Source organism: Cygnus olor, chromosome 4, assembly GCF_009769625.2.
Source record: "Cygnus olor isolate bCygOlo1 chromosome 4, bCygOlo1.pri.v2, whole genome shotgun sequence".
Taxonomy (NCBI): domain Eukaryota; kingdom Metazoa; phylum Chordata; class Aves; order Anseriformes; family Anatidae; genus Cygnus; species Cygnus olor.
Window position 1 is genome coordinate 75,317,049 of NC_049172.1, and position 20,441 is coordinate 75,337,489.

A 20,441-nucleotide genomic window follows, 5' to 3' on the forward strand; every position below is an offset into this window, starting at 1 on the left:
ACACTGACTGTAATTTTCTTAAGCCACTGCTTTACATAGCTATTCCAATTACATATATCATAAGATATGGCAATAATGATATCCCAGACATTAACTTCCATTCAATTATCGGTACAGTAAATTTTCTGAATTACAGCACCTTGAATAAATTATATGTTTATTCTACTGCAAAACACAGGAAGCATTTCTTAGCTGCTAGAGTTCTGTCAAGTAAGAAAAGTATCCTTAAAACACTGAATAAAGGATTAACACGTTATCACTGGATTTCAGATTTTTAAATTTAGCAGCATTGAATGCACAGCAGGGGGAAGCTAAGTTTGAGGAGCTAGAAATGGATCAAGAACACGTTTTAACAGTGGAAAAATTATTAAATTTCAAAAATCTCTTTCCTCCCATAGATTGTTTTTTCCTCCTTGCCTATGACGTACAGCAGCTGCTTAGCAGACAGCCATGCACAAACAGTTAGGTTAAAAGTTAAGAATGCCACTTCCCACTTGAAATCCCCTTACAGTTCGAAGGAGGAAGGAAGAAGCCACGCTGCAACATGGCTGAAAGGCGAGTTAACATGCTTGCTCTTCAGATAGTGAGGATTTGCATTGCTCCTTTTAAGGCTTCGAGAGGGCCATAAGGACAGTATCGACTCTCACAATCAAATTGGAAAGGCTCTGCCTTTACAAAGCCAACACCACACTATATACATCTTCCCAAAGCTTCTGCAGATTCATAAAGTAAATTGGGTGAGTGTAACTAAAGATCCAAACAACTCCCTGCGAGTTCCCACAGTCAAATTTTTATTGACTCGTTTCTGACATCAGGAAGGGCAACTGCTCCCCAGTCAGACCCGCACAAAGATGCTCACCTATCTGCACTTGACATTTAACAATTCTGACAGGTTCACACAAGGTGGTTATGCTACTAGCAAGAGAACAAAGGAAAAGCATCAAGGTAGATATTGGTGGAAAAGGCACACAGGAACTAACAAGCCATTTGAGCAAGCACGTACAGTATAACGTGATGAGACTAACAATGGTACTATTAATTCTTTGTTTCCCCCCCCAGCTTCAATCATCAGACAAAGAACACTGACTGTAAAAAAACAGAGGAGTGACAAAAAAAATAGAACATCTGCATTTCGTTGGCAGAGGTCCAAGAAAATGAAATAAAAGAAGCTATGTACAAGTACTTAAATATGAAGCTTTCCTCTGAAGATGCTGTTAGTGTATATTTAATAAGCAAATCAAGTGACACAAGTTACTCAGAGTGGAACAGCAAATCATTATTTAAACTAGAAGCATGATCCAAAATCTTGTCTACTGCCCTATTCAAGAGGCTATGATGACCCGAGAATATACAATGCTGGTGAGAAAAGTAGATTCATTTCCTGTGTCAGAACCAATGACCTAGGAAATCCAGCATTTGTTACCAACCAGTTTCTATTACACTACTCCTGAAAAACTACTCGCAACTAGCAGAGCTGAAGAAGCTTTGTCTGCTAGCAGTAGATGATGCTGTTGAACATCAAAGTTGTAAATCACAGCAGGAGGCTCAGGGTGGAACCAAACAGTCATCACTTATCCAGGGCAGAGCACTGGGTAGCTCCTAGCAGCCTTTCATCAGTGAGACCACAGTGTCTCTGTCCCTGGATGCTCAAAATGCAGACTGATAAAATCCCAAGAAAATTGATCCAACTTAGAAATTGACCCTACTTTGAGTAGTGAGGCAGGACTAGATGATCTCATTAGGTACTTTCTGGCTTAAATTATTCCACGAACTTACTGCTGCTTCAAAAAGGAAGACTCAAGAAGATGAAAAGCAAATACTCACTTCGTATTTCATTGTAAAGAAGCCGTCACCCCCAATTCCTTCCAGTGCAAAAGCCTGCACTATTGGCCACTTTTCAACAATGAACATATCAAATATCTGTAGATGACCTGCGAAAAAAATTCAAACACTCTCTAATACCATCAGTTTACCAATTTCCTCTAAGATGCTAGAGTTGTTCTGAGATTCTAACAAAGGCTCTCGACTATCATATTTGCCTGTACAATGTCAAGCCTGTAACTGAAAAGTGGTTTTTGGTGAAGAAAAGCTTCTGAAAAATACTCTCTACACCCCAAATTTTCTACCCTTTTTCCCCAGGGAAAAAGAAAATATTACTTTTTTTGTGCAAATTTCTTTCCAAGGACATTAGCAAAACTGTGTCCATTAAAAGTCAAGCTAAAACACAAGAAGCATTGCTTACTCCAAAATCTCCAATTATCTGTCCCTAAGTTAAAGACATCATTGTCCCCATTTTAATCAGAATTTTAGGTTGGTGGAGAGGAAAAACTATTTAGCCTTGTATAACACTACTAATCACTGAAGCTGGAAGCCATCTAAATTGAAGCACGATCATCATCCTTAAGCTAAACACCTTCTGTAGGGACTTCCTAACAAAGGGACTCCACTCTTCCCCCTGCCCCGACACATTAAGGATTTTCCAGACAGTGAGAGCACATCACCTTTTCCTCAAGGGAAGCAATGAAGAACTGAAAAACGGTTTCCAGACGCGGCTGTTTTAACTATGAAAACACACATGGAATGGAAATGCAGTACTATTATTGAGAAAGCAAAGCTAACTGAAGTAGTTTGGTTTGAACCTAAACAGTTCAAAAAAGCCTATTTTTTATTATAAAACAATTTGTCTCTCACCTACCTTACTATGGATGAAAAAAAACATGCTACAAAGTGAAGCAGCATGTATTGCATTGCTTTTGCAATATTTGCTGTTCGGGATGCTGGGAAGTACACTTGACTAAACAATGTAAGATTACATTGCTCAGACTGCATGTCTGCCTACAGATCATAACAGGAAGCTGTGCGGTCCAGTTTTTTCAGTGCTAAAAAAGGAAACTTGCATAACGAAATCTTTATTGTTTCCTTACATAAAGGAGCATTTATCTGAAGCTCCCATCTGAACAGAGAACTTCTGTGGCAGCAGAACACGCTCCTCTGAATGCAAATTACTTCTTTTCCTCACGCTGTGAACATTCACTCTTCAGATGAGGTCTAAGGGCTTACGTTTTTCAGAAAGAAACCCAAACTCTAAGTAAAAAAAAAAGCCTAGAAGGAAACTAATGACATATTAATCCTTATTTCTTACCAAAGGCAAGGAAAACTTCACTCCCTGAACTGAATGGCTTGCATGCTGCAGAACACTTGCACTAAGCATAACACAAACTAACCTACCTTGGCAGCTGTATGGAATACCAATGCGACTACAATCTCGAACCATGTCTACGAAGCTGGAAATTTTGAACTCCTCTGCAGCTTCTTCATCTTCATACTGAAAGAAATAATTTAAAATTATTCGACTGTTAGTTTTATACTAAAGAAAACATGTACTATATAGCTTTAAATCTATGGCAAGCATAACTTCATGTAGTTCACTAAAATATTATTACCTACAGAGACCAAAGAACCTCTTTAGCATCTGTGTTTTGGAAATTACATCAAAGCATGGATACATTCAAGCCAACAGAGACTTTTTTAAAAATCAGCCTTTAAAGCAAGGTTTCAGTAAGGTCATACGAAAGCATAAATGCATACTTTATTTCTAGTTTTCAGTCAAGTCTTTCAACATCACCTGCTAGATTCCGGATAAACTTTAAACAACGGAAAGTATTTTGAAAATGCAAACTGATGTGCCACAAAGAAAACTTGCCATTGAGGAAAAAAGTATTACCAGGTTAACAACACTAAACCCGGACAGCAGACTGACCAGATATGCCTCAGGTCACAAACAAGCAATGACAACCAATTGCTATCTGAGGTAGGAGTATATGGAGGAAAAACAGGAGAAAAGCAGAGGAAAAGCAGCCAACACCATCTTCTTGTTTCACGTGAGGAGCAGACTGAAGTCATTTTTTTCACTCCATACCATACCTCTAGCACTAGAGCAGGAACAAAGTGCAAATACCATACTTATGGCTCAGAGGAGGTTGAAAATTAGATTGAAGAGGTATATCACACAAAAAACATTTTTATACAGTGTAGCAGCAACTCTGGAGCAGGCTTAGCACCTTTGGGTGTTTCAAGAGACACTTACTTTTTAGAGCAAGATCAGAATCATAGAATGGCTTGGGTTGGAAGGGACCTTAAAGATCATCTAGTTCCGATCCCACTGCCATGGGCAGGGTCGGCCCTATTAGACCAGCTGGCTCAGAGCCCCATCCAACCTGCCCTTGAACACGTCCAGGGATGAGGCATCCACAACTTCTCTGGAAAACCTGTGACAGTGCCTCACCAACCTCAAAGGAAAGAACTTCTTCCTTCTATCTAACCTAAACATATCCTCTTTTAGTTTAAAGCCATTACCCCTTGTCTTATTCACTGCACCCCCTGACAAGGAGTCCCTCCCCAGCTTTCCTGCAGCCCCTTTAGGTACTAGTAGACTGCTGTGAGGTCTCCCCCAGAGCCTTATCTTCTCCAGGCTGAACAACCCCAACTCCTTCAGCCTGACTTCATAGCAGAGGTGCTCCAGCCCATTGATCATCTCTGTGGCTCTCCTCTGGACTTGTTCTAACAGTTTCGTGTCCTTCTTGTGCTGGGGAACCCAAAGCTGAATTCAGGGCTCCAGGTGGGGTCTCAGGAGAGCAAAGCAAAGGGGGACAATCCCCTCCCTCACCCTGATGCCAGGCTGCTTTTGGTGCAGCCCCTGATATGGTTGGCTTCTGGGCTGCAAGCACACATCAGAATGCAGCAGTGATTTGTTGACTTCTTTTTATTCGTTTTACACTGCTCTGAACTTAACATACAGGTAAATTACATGATTATGAACTTTTTATGTACAGCTCTTGTGAGTGTCAGGCAGCACACGAGAAATTTCTTTTAAGAACAAGTTATTTTGAGACGAGCCTGATTTTAAGAAGCATACCAAGTTTCTCCATGATGCGCTCTGTTTTGAATCCCAGGAAACCAGATCAAAGCCTTAGTTCAAAGCCAAGCACTAAACAGCTGCCAGTTTCTCACAACTGAAAATGCCATCAGAAGGAGAACTTGGGTTTGGACAGCATGCTAGAGGCTTGTTCACTGTCCGTAACTGCAGATATACACACAGCCCTTTTCGTAACTGGTGCAGTAATGACACCTCGAAAGCTTATACGATATGCATTAAATTTCACTGTTTTATCTTACTTGGCCACTTTGAAAACGAGCATTCTTCAATAATGTGTTTTTTTTCCTCCACTAACTAGGATATTCACTTAAAAGCCCATGCCCCTGTTAAAGGCAAACAGGAAGGAAGAACGCGAGGAGAGGCAACAGGTTTTGCCAGCCTCATCAAGAGCTACTGAGCCAGGTATGGCACTGCTTGCTTTATTTCCAAAGCACTTTGTTTCACTTTTTGAAAAACAAGTAAAAGTTATTTCTACCACTAAAAAAAAAAAAAAAAAGAAAAAAGCCTGCTTAAAAGCCACTACGGACAATCCTCCTGTAAACAGGATGCACCTAAAGGCTGACACAGCAACTTTTTTTTTTAATTCTATTTTAATTCAGAAGTGATCTAGGAAATTGGCAATGTTACACAAGGGAAATGTGACTGGAAGCTCTGCTTTATGTGAATGAGCTGAGCGATGCAGTGAAATGCACCTTGTATTTTCAGCATCAGAAGTCTCAAACTCTTCCATTCATTTCTGTATGGTTACCTTTCTACTTACACCATTATTTCAAGCCAGCACTGTGTGATTAAGGTAACTACTTACCATAACAAATCATACAGAACCCCATAAACAGATACAGCTTAAAATTCAGTAGCTTAGATTACAGTTGTGCTAGCAAAGGTGTGGTAAAAACTGCTCCATTCTTCATTCCAAAATGCCTGTTTGACCACCTTCAGGCATGCTGCTTTGCCCTTTCCGTGTGGTTTTTAGCAACAGAAAAGCCTTATGAGGCTTTAGATTTTGCTATGGCACGTTTTAACCTACAGTTGAGCTGTTTACATCCAAACAAAACGTAATTATCCTCTGTGCAGCACTCAGGGGACCATATCTAGAATACTGCATGCAGTTTGGGACTCACAATCAAGTAAGACACTGACAAAGAGGACTGAGTTCACTGGAGGGCCACCGAGATGACCATGGGGTTGGAGCACTTGTTCTACAAGGGAGGAAAGGCTGAGGTCCTGGTACTGTTCAGATGCTGTGGCTGCACCCCATAGCTGCCTTTCAACACCTGCAAAATTGTCACTGAGATGGCAAAGCCAGGCTCTTCGCAGTGGTGTGCAGCAGCAGGATGCATGACAAAGGGCATGATGTGAAACAAAAAATTTCAGATTGGATAAAAGGAAATGCTTTTTCACCATTTTTCACCATTAGGACAGTCAAGTGGTGGGTCAGGTAGCCAAAAGAAGTTCTGCAGTCATCGTCCTTGGAGGTTTTCAACACCCAGCCATAAAAACCCTCAAGTCACCGGATCCGATCTCACTGCTCACCCTGCCTTAAGCAAGAGGCTGGACAAGGTGTTCTCTGGAGGTCCCTTCTAAATTATTTTGTAACTGTGTGATATAATCTCACTACAGAACAGCCACACAAAAACACTATCAATCATAACCCCCATCACTGGAAGCTCAAGGGAACAAAATGGTTCTCTCCCTTCCCTCTCCATTTCTTCTTGCACTAGTTTTACCCATTTACATCAAGGCTCCTGCCCCACTTCCCTCAGATTTCAGTATCACTCTAATTTGGAGAAGGAACTACACAGTTTCCTAACGGGGAAAAAAGCTTGCCTTAATGGGTCTAAAAAAACAATTTCCAGCCTCAATTGGAATAAAAAGGTTCTTATTCTGCACCTAAACACCAGAACTGCCTGCAGAGTAGCACATGGAGACAACAGCACGCTGCTTTGTAATGCTGCATGCCGAAGTGGCACACTCCTTGGCAGCTAAGCAACTAATTGTCCACCAGCATCCTCATTTATGTTATTCATTACAGAGAATTGGAATGGCAAACAATTATTTTCATTTCTTACTTCTCTTGCCTTCTCTTTACTACAATAAAGATAGCTTTTTCTAAGAATACCTTGATTTTTGAAGTACAAGATGAAACTCTTATCCAGTAACCATATTCTGATCAAAGTGAGTGACATAACCCAGCTTTTTTCCTTACTGAAATTAATAGCTCTTGAAAGGAATAGTTGAAAGTTAAAATTAAAATACATAATAGTTTATTCATTTTAAATGGCTTGCTAAGCCAACTTTTTCTAATATTCTAAAACTATTGGCATACAAAGCATTAAAACACTGCTTTGACAGCAAACAAGACAATCGCTGGAAATCTCAGTGCTTGGATTCAGAATCTCAGTATTTGACTTGATTCAGATTCTGTATTTTTTACAACCCACGTTTTTCTTCACTGAAAGATCATTGAGTCGTATCAAAACAATTATCAGTTAGTGGGGGAGGGAAGCAATTTGTTTTAATGCTCCAGCAATTGCAAAGTATTAAAAACATTCTTCTCACACACATTAGGCAAAGCAATTAATACCCATATGTAGATGGGGATCACTCCCTACTGAATATGAAACAAAGATTCCAGAAGGAACATAAAAAACAAATGTCCACTTTGAATATGAGTTCATCAGAAAGATATTACAGAAATGCAGTTCTTACCTGCACTGATTTTCCACTTACCTCATTTTCAGTTAGACAGTGAAAATGCAAGTTCCTCCAAAATGCCACATATGGCAAAAGATGATTATAATTCACAGGGTTACAGTACAGATGGACACTATCAGGTTTTATTAATATGATTATATCTGCAACAAGCAGAACAAGTATTATTCTAGCATCAAGACTCCATATATAGAATTATACGAACACAAAAAGAGCACAGGAACTGACCAGAAAACACTTTTCCTATAACGTGCCTCATTAAAAGAAATTATTTAACTATTTGAATAAACAATCATTCCCCACTTTTTTTTTTTAATGGAACAGTTGGCAGCTCTACGCTGCTCCAAGTACAATAGTACTTTTTACTGTCCAGAAAAACCGCGGGTTTATTCTGAAGTCTTGCACAGAACTTGCGTCAGCCTGTCCTTTGACAAGCCAAGAGTGTCAGTGATGAGGACTCACAGAGCACTTAGAGAACTGTAAACTACAGCTGCTCTTGCCTGATATTACATCAGGTTGCTCCAACTGAAAACTAGCCTTACAACATGTAGGACGGACATTCAAAGTTGCATGAAAATAAGGGAATATGTTAAAGTAAGGGAAAAAAATAGCTTTGGTCTTTAAGAACTCCACTGGTTTGATCAGATAATAATTGATGATAAATGTACAAACACACCATGACTGAACTAGGACTTCTGATAATGGGTGTATTTCTCCGTGTTTAGAACATTTGGAGGAAGTCCTGAAGGGGGCGGGGGAGAATTTGAACAAAGGTTCTTCAGTAGTGTTTTTAGAACAGTTTTTCAGGTCTATGTACATGATTTGAGACTTTCTGGCTGTTTCTTTTTTCCTGAGGTATGTCACTTTTCCTGGCTCATCTTCTCTCCAAAGGGATGGAAGAATTGGTAAAAATGCTGAGTATACTACTTACCATCAAGCACTTCTTCAGGGAAACCAGTTCTCTCGAAGTCATTGTTACTCTGACTATACAAGCCGAAAAGCAGATAGTTTGCCAGTTCCCTGCAACCTTCGTTGTATCGGCTATCTATTCCTGCAAAAGCAAAGTCATACGTGAAACATTGTGTCTGAAGACACTGCACCTGTAAAGTTTGCATTCTTCCCAGCTAAGAAAACTATTTAAACAGGAATATTACCTAACACCTTCACACAGACAGTGGGCACTTCTGAGCTGAACACAGTGGGAAAGTAGGGGAGGAACAAGGGAACTTCTGCAAGTTCATTGCTACATGCTGACATTCTTCTTTTGACCTAAATCTACAGGTCCTGCATAAAAAATAGCCTAGTTTTCTGCAGTGTTACGAAGCAATAGTTTCAATTTTATCTAGTAATTGAAACTCGACATCTGTCTGGATGCAGTGTTCAGTCCAATGAATATGTTCTTGATAGAAGCTTGCTAACAAACTAATCCTGTGACCTAAATCTCCTGCATTAGAATACATGATTAAACATTATTATCTAGCAAGTATTACGGTGTAATTCCTGAGTCACCAGAAAGCCACTGCAGACTTCTAACAAGTCTAAAGACATTTGAACATAACATATGGTATACAAACAGCTTCCATTAAAAAAAGGTTTTGTGGTTATTGGGAAAATAAAATGAAAAGAACTGAAGATCTGTAACATGAAGAGTTAAGAACAAACAAATACAAGAGAAAAGAAACAAGCCACAGATTTAGGGAAGGCCTTCATCTCTGGAAAACAGACCTAATTCTCCTGAAATAAATCAAGTTTTCTCCACAGGTAAAGCTATTCAAGAAACAGCATCCTCCACATCCATACATGGTAGAGATCACGGGTCTCGAATGCCACAAAATCTCTCATAAACACTAAGGTCACGTTTTCCCACCAAGCTATATTAGGATACAGTTGGATGGTTGCCAACGTAACATTTGTTTCTGCCATCCAAACGAGATCAGTACGATGATAACGTAATAACCCAGCCTGGATGTCTGGGCTTTGGGCCTTGCATCGCAAATCAAACTACTCTCAAGTCACCTGAGCACATCAGAAATTGGAACAAACACCAGGTTCTCCTAACTACACTCTTTGTGTTTTTTTTTAAGCTATGCTTTAGGCTTTAAGGTGTTAACCAGATGCAGTGTCTGCCTCCCGCTACTGAATCCCACATCTTAAAAAACTCTCCTTTGTCTAGTAATAGTTCTTTGGATAGCTCACATACATTCCCAAGTATCACGTATTTGGTTTAAGCACACAGAAGAGATGAACTGAATCACTTCAAGTTGTGCTGAAGCTATGAAACTGATCCTGCTCCCTGCTCGTAGCTTCTTACAGCGTGCTATAACGTGGAGTTCATTGAACTGTGCTGGGAAAGGGGGTAACTGCACCACACTAGCCCTGGCTTTCTCAGCCCTCAAAACTCTCCCAGGATCTTGAAATCCTCATTCCTCTGCTATCTAGCTTCTAGCACTGACCTCCCATTCCTATACGCAGCACTGGAACATGCTTTTCTGAAAGTGAGCCACAATGCCAGGGGGAGGTATCCCTGCTCACAGCAGGGGGGTGGAACTGGATGATCTTTTCTGTCCCTTCCAACCCAAACCGTTCTGTGATGCCAGGACTTTGGATGTTAGGTGTCCCTGATAAAGGGGAGCCTTAGCAGCTCATCTCTAACTCCGGTCACAGCATCAGTACAACTCAGCCAAATAATTCTCAGCCCCAGCTGCTCGTTTCTCCTCTCTGCTGCAATGCTCTGTCATCGCTCTGCCAATAATCTGTACAACCAGACTGCCCTGGATCCAGGAACTTAAAGACGGACAGCAAGCAAGAGAGCAAGGTGAGGCAGAACATTCTCTGGTTCTCTTTTTTAATTTAAATTTCCGTTTCCACAAAAGCAGACGTACCAGTGTAATGTAGAATTCAATGGGGCTCAACAAACTGATCGTGGTACCAAAGCTCCCATCTCAAGGCAGGACTTGAGTTAGAACCAAAGGTGGAAAGACCCTCCTTCCAGCAAGTAACCACCCCTTTGCTCTTGGGAACTCTAAACCTAACCGGTCAGCCTGAAATCCACTGTAACATTACAAAATTAGCACACGGTGTCCTGAAGATAAACTGGTTTACTGCTTACATGCCTAACTGAAGCAACTTTTGAAGACAATCTGATGAGCAATCAACGGAGCACAAAGGAGTTCGGATGGTCCCTTTCAGGGGCAGCAAGCTGTTAGATCAGTTGTTCTGCAAGAGGCATTGCTAATGTTTCACAAGCAAACAGCACCTATCAGACGTTAATCTAACGAGACACACTCAACTATGGGCAAAACAAAGGGGAAAGTGCAAATGTCACGGCCACTTTCATCCAATCAGACTCATTACAGAGGTCTCTAAACCCTGAAGAGTCAAGGTGGTGAGCCTAGGGGACAGGCTAAGAGTAACAGAGAACCAGGAAAAAAGGAGAGAGAAATAATAAGCATGGGAAATCGGAAGATAAAACAGCCCTTATAGAAAAATTAAGAGGTAGCCATCCCTAGAATAGTGAGAGAAGCATCCAGGTGCACCAGGTCTTCAGAAATCTTCAAAGCTAAAAAGCAAAACCCTGCTTTTTCAGTGACAGGAAGAGAAGAAGGGAAGACAAAAGGAAGATGTTAACAAGGGGGGCAGCTGATGAGTTTCATTCTTATACCAGAGATCACAGGTGAACTTGCTGCCTACAGCACACCGACAGGATAGCAGGGAAGTAATTTGTGAACCATAAAACCATCGACTACGCAGAATACTCCTTTTTACTATTTTTTACTATCCAGTACAGACAGGATTTTTCATACTGGGGCTTTTACACTATTCTACCGAAGCATCTGGAGTTAAAGGCATGGATCCAGTTAGTGGAAAACAAACAGGAAACGAAACACAGGCAAAGATCCGATATCTCCAGAAAGCCTGTCAGGAGCCCTCAGGAGAACAATGGGGAAGGCTGGTAATTCGGAAACCCCCACACCTGGCTCAGCGGAGCCACAAACTGAGTAATCCCAGGCTGTCTCAGCTCCTCACAAGGGTGTAGCCAGGCAGTGAGGCAGCCCAGCAGCTCGCTGCTGCCCACGAGACCAGGGACAGGGCGAGAATCCCGTTTCTGCAACTGAAATCCCTTTCTGAGCTGAATCCCTTTTCTGCAACAAAACGGGATTCAGCTCAGCCACCTCATTTGCAACTTCTCAGTTGATAAACTGACATAAGCAATCTACAGGAAAAGAAAAGTCACTCTTTCTTGGTCCCAGCCATGCATTCCTGACAGATCTCCGTGCACCAAAAGCAATACCTGTTCCCTAACACCTCAAACACTCACGTGAGCTCTCAAGACACAGGGGTGTAGCACGAAGGTGAGGCTGGAGCAAATGGACTGGTCACCTTTTTGACAGCTGCCCAAAACCATCACACAGTTGTACAGCTGCCATCCAAGAGAAGTGGCGCTTGAATTATTAAAATAGCCTTCGTTTAGAGAGGAGATGGGATGAAAAACCAGTTCTATGTACTAAATTCTGGTGAGGTTTCTCCCATATCCTAAGTGCATGAGCTCTATGTAGTGCAGATGTAATTTTAAAAGATCCTAAAGAAGTCGTCATACATGAGAAAAAAGGAGATAACTTGAAGATGCACTGGCACAGGCTCTAAAGTACTCCTATCCTCTTCAGGGAGTATAAAAGGTAAATGTCAAGGTCTGGAAAAATTTACCTTAGCTACGCTGAACTGCGACACAAAGTTTGATCTACGGTCAGAAGAGCTGCAACCTACAGTCAGATTTACAGAGAGAGCCTACTAAATACACATCCTCAGGAATCACGTCAACCTAACCATGAGCTAAAAATGTGCCCAAAGTAAACTGTGAGAAACAGCAGCATTATAAAAGCGTAGTTGACACTAATTTAGGTAGTTCAATATCTTTTCTTAGCTTTAATGGCAATGCACTCCAGCTGAGACACCACAGCTTCTTTAAGATGCACCTGACACGCGTCTCTTCTCTCCTGACCTCCAGATGCCATTTTCCTGTCAGCTGCGATGCCTTTTGTCACCAACAAAGAATGCAGAAATGCCACTGCTCAATCATTTTAAAATACAAGACCCAGGATTCTTTAAAATTAGCCAGAACTGCATTTAAATAATTGCGTCAACAGCTGGTCGGTTCTGCACCTCTTTTGAGTTTTCCCAATTTCGGTAGAAATACTGCACCACTTGAAATGAATCTGTAAATTTTATACTGTTTCATGTCACCGTGCAGTGGGTAAAATGCAAGCTGGGGGGAGGGAAATACACTAGCTCCAAGTCATTAAAAAGAGCCAGGTGAAATATAAAATGCAGTGACTGTAAAAAAAAAAAGTATAAAAGATTAACTGCTTTATATACAAGTCAAGAGGAATCAAGATGTAAGATGATATTTTTGTCACTCCAAGTGTGAATTTGAAGACAGATTTAATGTATTCATAACAGAGACATTCCTGCTTAACCAGAAGTTATGCGAGAAATTCTGCCGGCTACATTAGACAAGTCAGCTCAGACAACAACAGCCCCATTGTGCATGCAGAAAGATTACTGCAAAGCACAAGTCTAATGACAAAACAGGCTTCCTATATTTCCATAACAGAAACACGCATTAAGAGGCATCCTTATGCATGGTCTTAAACATTCCACATCACACAAGGCTTACACAAAGGAATTCCTTTTGCCTCTGATGTTTTCCCCAAAGCTGTACAGTGTTTTGAGTGACTTTTTTGCTTGAGACTTACTGCAGCTTCATAATTAGGAGTCCAGGAGTACTGCAGAGTCAACGGCCAGAATTAAGAGATAGCGCAACTTGGGGTATCTTATGAAACTTGACCGGCATTAAAAAGCCAAACCAAGTGATTTATCTTGTATCATTAAGTTTCGATGCAAGGTTGACAGAGCCACCTAATCATCTACCTGTGAAGTTACTACTTAACCAAAGATTTCTTCAACTATGACTGTGAATAATGTAGGTTAGGAAGGTTGTTACATAGTCGACATCACAAGAGAACTAGGTTATGCACCTTTGAAGATTTTTGTGGTCCACTAAGTGAGCTTCTTCAAGTTTTCTTGCTGCACCATTCAAAAAAAATCAAAAACAGGCTATGGCAGGAAACGATCTGTTGTATCATTTCTTATTGCAAACCCCTTACTACACAACTTTTTTAGGGCTACACTCGATTTTTCCATCCTTAACTGTTATACATTATTTGCACAATTACTCTAGTCCTACACTGCAGGCATTTTCAATCATCGTTCCTGACTTCTCTGATGTACCAATATTAATTATATATTAAGAAACAAAAGTCAATGTCACATACGGAAATGATAAAACTAAGAGAAAACCTGTTACTTTCCTATACCATACCTCCGCACACAGCTTTGTTTAGTATTGCTCTTTTCCCCTACCCCCAGAAGAAATAAAGCACAGAAACCACATACTGTTTAAACACTACCATTTAACTCACAACTGCTTCCCAGGTTTCTCAAGCAACTCTTTAAGTGCATTTTGAATTACTTCTCCTGAGGGAAAACCACCCTCCTGCTAAAACCCAGTTTTATTAACTCTGCCAGGCTCCTGATTCCCCCTTCTCCCCCTCCTCGTATCTTACAAGCTGAGCCTGCTCTCAACCACCCCTCCCCACAGCCCTGCAGATCATGATTACGAACCCTGGCACTCCTAGGGTCTTATCCAGCTCCTTCTAGTTTCTTCCACATCCCTGCCTCTGTGGGGAAACCAGCTGCAACACGTATGCTTTCAGCTTCTATGCCAAGCGCCAGCTAGAGCACAAACACTGCCCGGACAGCTGACTGTTTACTCTAAATATGCATGAGTTAAATTCTTCCTATCTTTCCTTACATCTGGACGTTAAGACAGATTGTCTTTCCTCCAGCCACTCAATTTTCTTAAGGCTTGGAAGAACATTATTATCATTGTTATTATTGCACTAAGTCTGCCTGAACTTAGGCCTGAGAAATATTGAGAGAGAAAAGGGTGCAGCTATCAGAGAGCTGTCCTCTTGCTGGCAAACAGGGACGGGGCAGGAAGGAGGAGATGATAATCATCTTTCTGAAACTTGTGGCATCTTCATCAATACAGTGAGAAGAGCGGAGGGGGAAAAATAAGTAACACTAACCTAAAATGCAAAGGATTCCATCAGGCTGAGATTTGCTGCTCTGTGTCAGGATACTCTGAATGTTTCGAAGGCGGCTGCAGCTGCAAAAGAAAGAGAATTGGTCTTTAAAGTTAATGTTTTAAAATGCTCAAATTTGGCAGGGCAAGGTTTACCTCGCTTTTCCTTTGTTACAAAAACTATTTGGACACGGTTCAGCTTAGGTATCTTTTCTCTGAAATACTTTTAAATCTCTTATCAAACCAGCCCCAGACTATTTATTTTTATCCACTAAAATATGCACAAGTAGCCCTGAGAGAACACCAGAACCCGTAAGAATTCCTTCTAACCAAGTGCCTCATTCATCTCTGATCTCTAGCAGGAATTTCTGCTCCTTTCCTTCACCTCTCCCCAAGCCAGCCCCTACCAGGGGAACACAGCGCAAAGCACCGCAGGGCAGGTGACACCCAGGTAGGAAAGTGATGGGAAGGGACTGCAAAAGCTTTGACAGCCCAGGAGGAGTTTGCAAAAGACAAGAGGGAGTTTCACCGCCCCAGCACCACCAGGCAACTTCTACCCTGTGTAACTACATGGTAGAGATGCCCCAGATCCCACACAAAACCAAAGCAAAAAGTCCAATATTTGTGTAGGAAAGGAGGGGAAGGACCAGAGCTGCCTCTCCACCCAAACCTGCAGAGCCCTATCCACGTCCTTGGGCAGTAAAGGAACAGTGCCAAGCTACCTGTCGGTATCCCAATGATGCCGTTGCTTATTAGCATCATGACGACTGAAGGGGGACACCCTGTCCTTATTACAAGCACTTACAGAACGAAGGCAACCTTCAGATAGAAATAAAGAAGCAGTTTTAGTGAGCACTAAGATTAGACAACCACCAACCAGGGGATTTTCTGCTATAACGCAGGCTTCAGGTGCTACAGCTCTCCCTTGGAGCTGGCTTTTCTCTCTCTAGTGTTTTGCTTAGTCCATAATGGGAAAATATGGAGCCAACACTCATTTTGCATAACAAAAGCTGAACTCCCAAAGAATCTCAGTTTAAGAAATATTCTTCTCTGCAAAAAAAGATTAACAAACTTAATTAACACTACTGGGTTTCAGTCAGGAAGCAAACCACAGCCCAAACCAAGTCTAGAGTGAATAATACTTAATGCAAGTGATAAAAAGGGAACTTTATTCCCCCCTATATCCAGAGAGATATCTAGAGCATTTCCATAAGGTAACCTGCACCGTATCTTTCTCACGACTTCTGTATTACAGCTATGACTATTTTCTAGAATAAACAGTTCAAGAAAATTATAAGCCTAAAGCAAACCTTTTGATAATCTACATTTAAAACATTACCGAGTCTTGCCAAGATTTTTATAACCGAAATGAATTATCGTATCAATTTGATCTTGGCCAATACACGTTTTTAAGCTACGCAAGGATCTCAGCCACACAGAGAGCAACACAGTTTGTACTTCTAGCCAACCTCTTGTGAGCTCGTTTTAAAGCAGATAAAATGCAAGAATTTTCACTGCTGATATTACCGAATGTTTTCTTGTTTATACAACTGAGCTGCTCAGCTCTAGGAAACAACTCTTACAGAAACCCTCAAACAGAGCTAAATTTATGATCTGCCCAAATAAACAAGAAAGCCACATCAAGTACTCCTATTTTCATAGCTACTGGACAGGTCTTTGCAGTGATCCCACAATTATCATGCTCTATTTTCTCTGAAAGACAGAACAGACTTAAAGATTTGCATTACAGCTCATCTAAGTGCAATTTGAACGTCCACACTAACAGTGAAGGTCAGACAACATGAAGATACTTCCGTAGGAAGGAGAGAAGGGAAAAAAATTAAGATCCACGTGTGCAAATGTATATTTAAGATTTATTTCTTCCCCTCTTGAGTTGCCTGAGCTGTGAACCCCTCAATTACTCTTTTTGCCTGAAACTTCCCAACTCGTATTAAGTGCTGCATCGTATCATAGTCCAGTGTATGTATGAACTGGCATTTTGATCCAGTCTGAGATACAGAAAGAAATTAGGCACTGACGACAGCAAAATGACATCTAGTCTGCCGCTACTAATATCAGATGCTGTTGCCCATGTAGGTGATGTTATGAGCTCTGTGAACGAAACACTGAACTTCATGCTGCACAGACTAGCGGCTCCTAATTATTCATTAAAACCTAACCTAAAACTTCATATCACAACTTAAAAGTTTTGTATCTTATTTGGGAAGCTTTCACTCCATTGTTAAACAGGACCCCAGACTAGCTAGGGGTGACACGATCCCCGATGGCAAGCCACACAGCACCCTTTTTTTTTTTTTTTTTGTATTTTCCATGTCACAAGAGCAGTAGAAAAATCCCCTGGACTCCACAAACAAATTGAACTTACTTCATTTGTTAGCATGCAGCCAAGCCTGCAGACATTTAAGGAGCGGCTGCAGGCCAAGTAAAATTGCTAGAGCAGCCCTCAAACATTGCAACGTGGAAGCAGCTTCACGTGCAGACAAAGCACACGGGAAAACAAAACTGCTGCTTGATGTATCTGGGAAGGGCTGCCGAGGAGAAGCCCACACTTCCCAAGACTATTTGAAGGACAGACTGGAAGGACCGAAAAAGCATGCCCAAGGACATCTGCAGTTACACAATCAGCAGCTTGCAGACTGCCTTTTATTAAACAACTTACCATATCAAAGGATGCATCTTCCTGCTCTTGCTCAGAGTAGGAAAAGAAACTGTCATCAGAAAAAATATGAATGCTTCCAAATGGAAGGCACAAGAGGCAGATTTTCTATAGACTCCTTGCAGAGAAAGGACTCAAAACCATCTCCACTACCAGCGTTCAAATTTACTCTGAAGGCAAGTTTAACCAATTCTCCAAAGGCAGATTTGTCTTGATTGAAAATTATTTTTAAAGCTCTTACGCATTACAAACACAGCATGAGCACATACCTTGATTTTGCTGTCTCCCCCCGCCCCGGATCACTTCTAAAGGAAAGGAGTGGTTAGAGCTAAATTTGAACAAAGAGCAAGCGTGGAAACTCCTTGGGGAAGATTCATTCATTCCAAAGCGTTATTATAAGACACAAGTTACTCCTCTCTAAAATGTTCAAGTCTCAATTTCACACTAACATCCCTGATGAAAGGGGGACCTGATCAAATACGCTCATCATGTGTAAAGACAAACCAGCAATATGGGCCCGTGCAATGAGCAGAGAAGAGCAAAATAGAGAGTTTGTCTTTTTGAGCTTGGTATAAGCATTTTCTTATCCGTTCAAGTAAATTTCAGGGGGTAAAAAAAAAAAAAAGGCGGGGGGGAGGATGGAGGGTGGAGTAAAATGCACTTCCATGTTTGTTCTGGGTCTTTTTTCCTACCTTAGGTATTTTTCCTACCTTATGGTCTGATAAAAGGTTAAATATTTTACTCTTATAGTTACGTTCAGCATCTTCCAGAGATTAATTTCAGGGAACCCCTTAAAATACATAAAGCTCTCGGATTAAGCTGCTAATTCCTACCAAGCAAAGTTTGTCAGGTTTACGTCTCATTCAGGAGATAGTCCTGACATGAAAGCAAAAAGCACAGGTCAAATTATGTGTTATTTCATAATGAAAGGTATGACCATAAACATGTTTATTTCAATCTCTAATATTGGACAGCCTTCAGCAGAACATTTTTCCTTGCCTCAGTTAAAGAGGTGGTTTCTGTGAAAGAAATCTTTGAAAAAGCTCCCTCAGAGATATTTTCAATGTCATTTCATGTGTATATAAATCATTACATTCAGAGGCTGACATTAAAAACCAAAGAGTTCTGTCTCTGAATAAAGACGTTATTCAGAAATACTGAAGAGAATAATTAGAACTCTTACTACATGCTTTTAAACAATACAGCCTAGACTGCATATCAAGTCAGAGGAAAAAAACGGCATTTTCTTGCGTTTCACATTAAACAGTCATCTGACAAAAACAAAGAAACAGTCCTGGGAACAAAAATCTGTGACTTTTCCCACCTCCAAAGCGGGTGCCCTAGCAAGGGTACTGAATTTTATTCCTTTCCACCTCAGCCCAGGACCACAATTTCAAACAGATGCAACGAAGGATCTCCGCAGAGCGGCACAACCCTCCGGGCTTCAGGATGCTCTCCTGGAAGATGAGGCTCTGGATCCCTGCACGTACGTAACCACAGCTTCATTTTGCAGTAGCTTGATGCTGAAAACAAGCGTTACAGGGGTTCGAAACCAGTTATGTGAAGCCTTTGTAAGGAAACCCCAAAGCCCTGGGCTTCTGTGAGCCTCGGACAAGACCTGAGCTGTGAGCTACCTGAACTAGTCTGCAGCAAACAGCCCAGCGAGACGAGCACAGACAGCCAGGCTGCTTTACAAGCAGGTATGGAGTTGAAGCAGGTGAAGTGAGGATCTCTCCCGTTTCTACATGGGTTTACACCACTATAAGCACCCCCACTGTTCCAAGGGACTGTCTCAGCCTTGTCATTGCCTTTGTATCTCACCAACAACCTTGAAGCCATGTGTCAAGTCACAAACTCTAGACCACGGATAAAAAAAACACACATATATATAATCCTTTCAGCCATTACAAGCTAATCTGATTGTCAAGGAAGGAAGGTCAGAAAGCAAAGCCACGTTTTGGGGTAGCATCTGGTAATAAAGTGCATTTAGGCCAATTAAGAAACGCTCCGTTGAGGTTCTTGATTCAATTCTTGATCTTCCGCTAGTCTTGGAGTAGATGAAAAAAAAAGGAAGAAAATTAACAGTCATTAACTTCTAAGAATTAGCACTCATCTGTTCACATGTCTTCTACTAATTATGCAAAGTACCTTGCTTTATAACAGCCTAGCCTGTCACAGCTCGGTAACAGGCAGAGCGCCGCACGCCGTGCCTGGCAGCAAACGGAGAATTAACAACTGTGCCTTTCAGAGTCAGAGAAAAACAAATATATTTTGGAAATAACGCCACCCGGCATTTTAACTTAAATTTATGTTTCCACAACGTATTTCTTCTTCTGCACCCCTCATTGCCAGCTGAATTCATTCGTTTTCTCGCTGCAATCGAGCGGCGCTTCATGCAGGATCAGGACCAGCACGGATCCCCCACTGATTCCTGCCAATTCCCCCAGGCTGGCTCTGGGATGGTGCAGCTGTGGTCACCGTGCAGCTCAGATGATGGATGCAATTCCGCTGCCGTAGGGAGCGCTGAGCTGAGCATGTTTTGCTCCATATTGGCAGATGTTACACTCCTCCCCCACAAAGGCTAGGCAGTCTTAAAAACCCGCACGTGGTAAAGCTTCACCAGATAGCAGTCGACAAGGGGAAGCAACCCCTGGCAAGATCGTGCAAACCTTCACATTATCAAGGCTCGTCTTCGGGGAATGATTTGGAGGGATTTGTGCTGTCTACCTAATGTTAAAGGCTGTGTCTGCCTTAAGTACTTGATATAAAAATAAAAAATTGGAAAGAAAGAACGGCTCACGCTTTTTTTTTCCTCCACAGATCCCACTCCTCGTTAACTGGCTGCTACCACCATCTGTTTCCACTCTACCCCTCAAAAAAAAAAAGTTTATTCTTCGCAGGCTTTTTGTTGACCTCACAATTTCTACCAGAACCCTTGTTGTTGTCTGCATACAGCAGAGCACTGGATTTCC

The 20,441-nt window shown here is 41.4% G+C and overlaps 1 protein-coding gene across 1 annotated transcript in view; it reads right to left on the reverse strand.

Annotated features, from left to right (window-relative positions):
- DNAAF9 (dynein axonemal assembly factor 9) overlaps positions 1-20,441 on the reverse strand; it is a 74,612-nt gene that overhangs the window by 49,806 nt on the left and 4,365 nt on the right. Inside the window, exons 2-6 of the mRNA XM_040554693.1 lie at positions 14,797-14,876; positions 8,580-8,699; positions 7,667-7,791; positions 3,229-3,325; positions 1,825-1,931 (exon numbers count right to left, since the gene is read on the reverse strand). Coding sequence (XP_040410627.1) covers positions 1,825-1,931; positions 3,229-3,325; positions 7,667-7,791; positions 8,580-8,699; positions 14,797-14,876 — 529 coding nt within the window. The remainder of the gene's footprint in view (positions 1-1,824; positions 1,932-3,228; positions 3,326-7,666; positions 7,792-8,579; positions 8,700-14,796; positions 14,877-20,441) is intronic.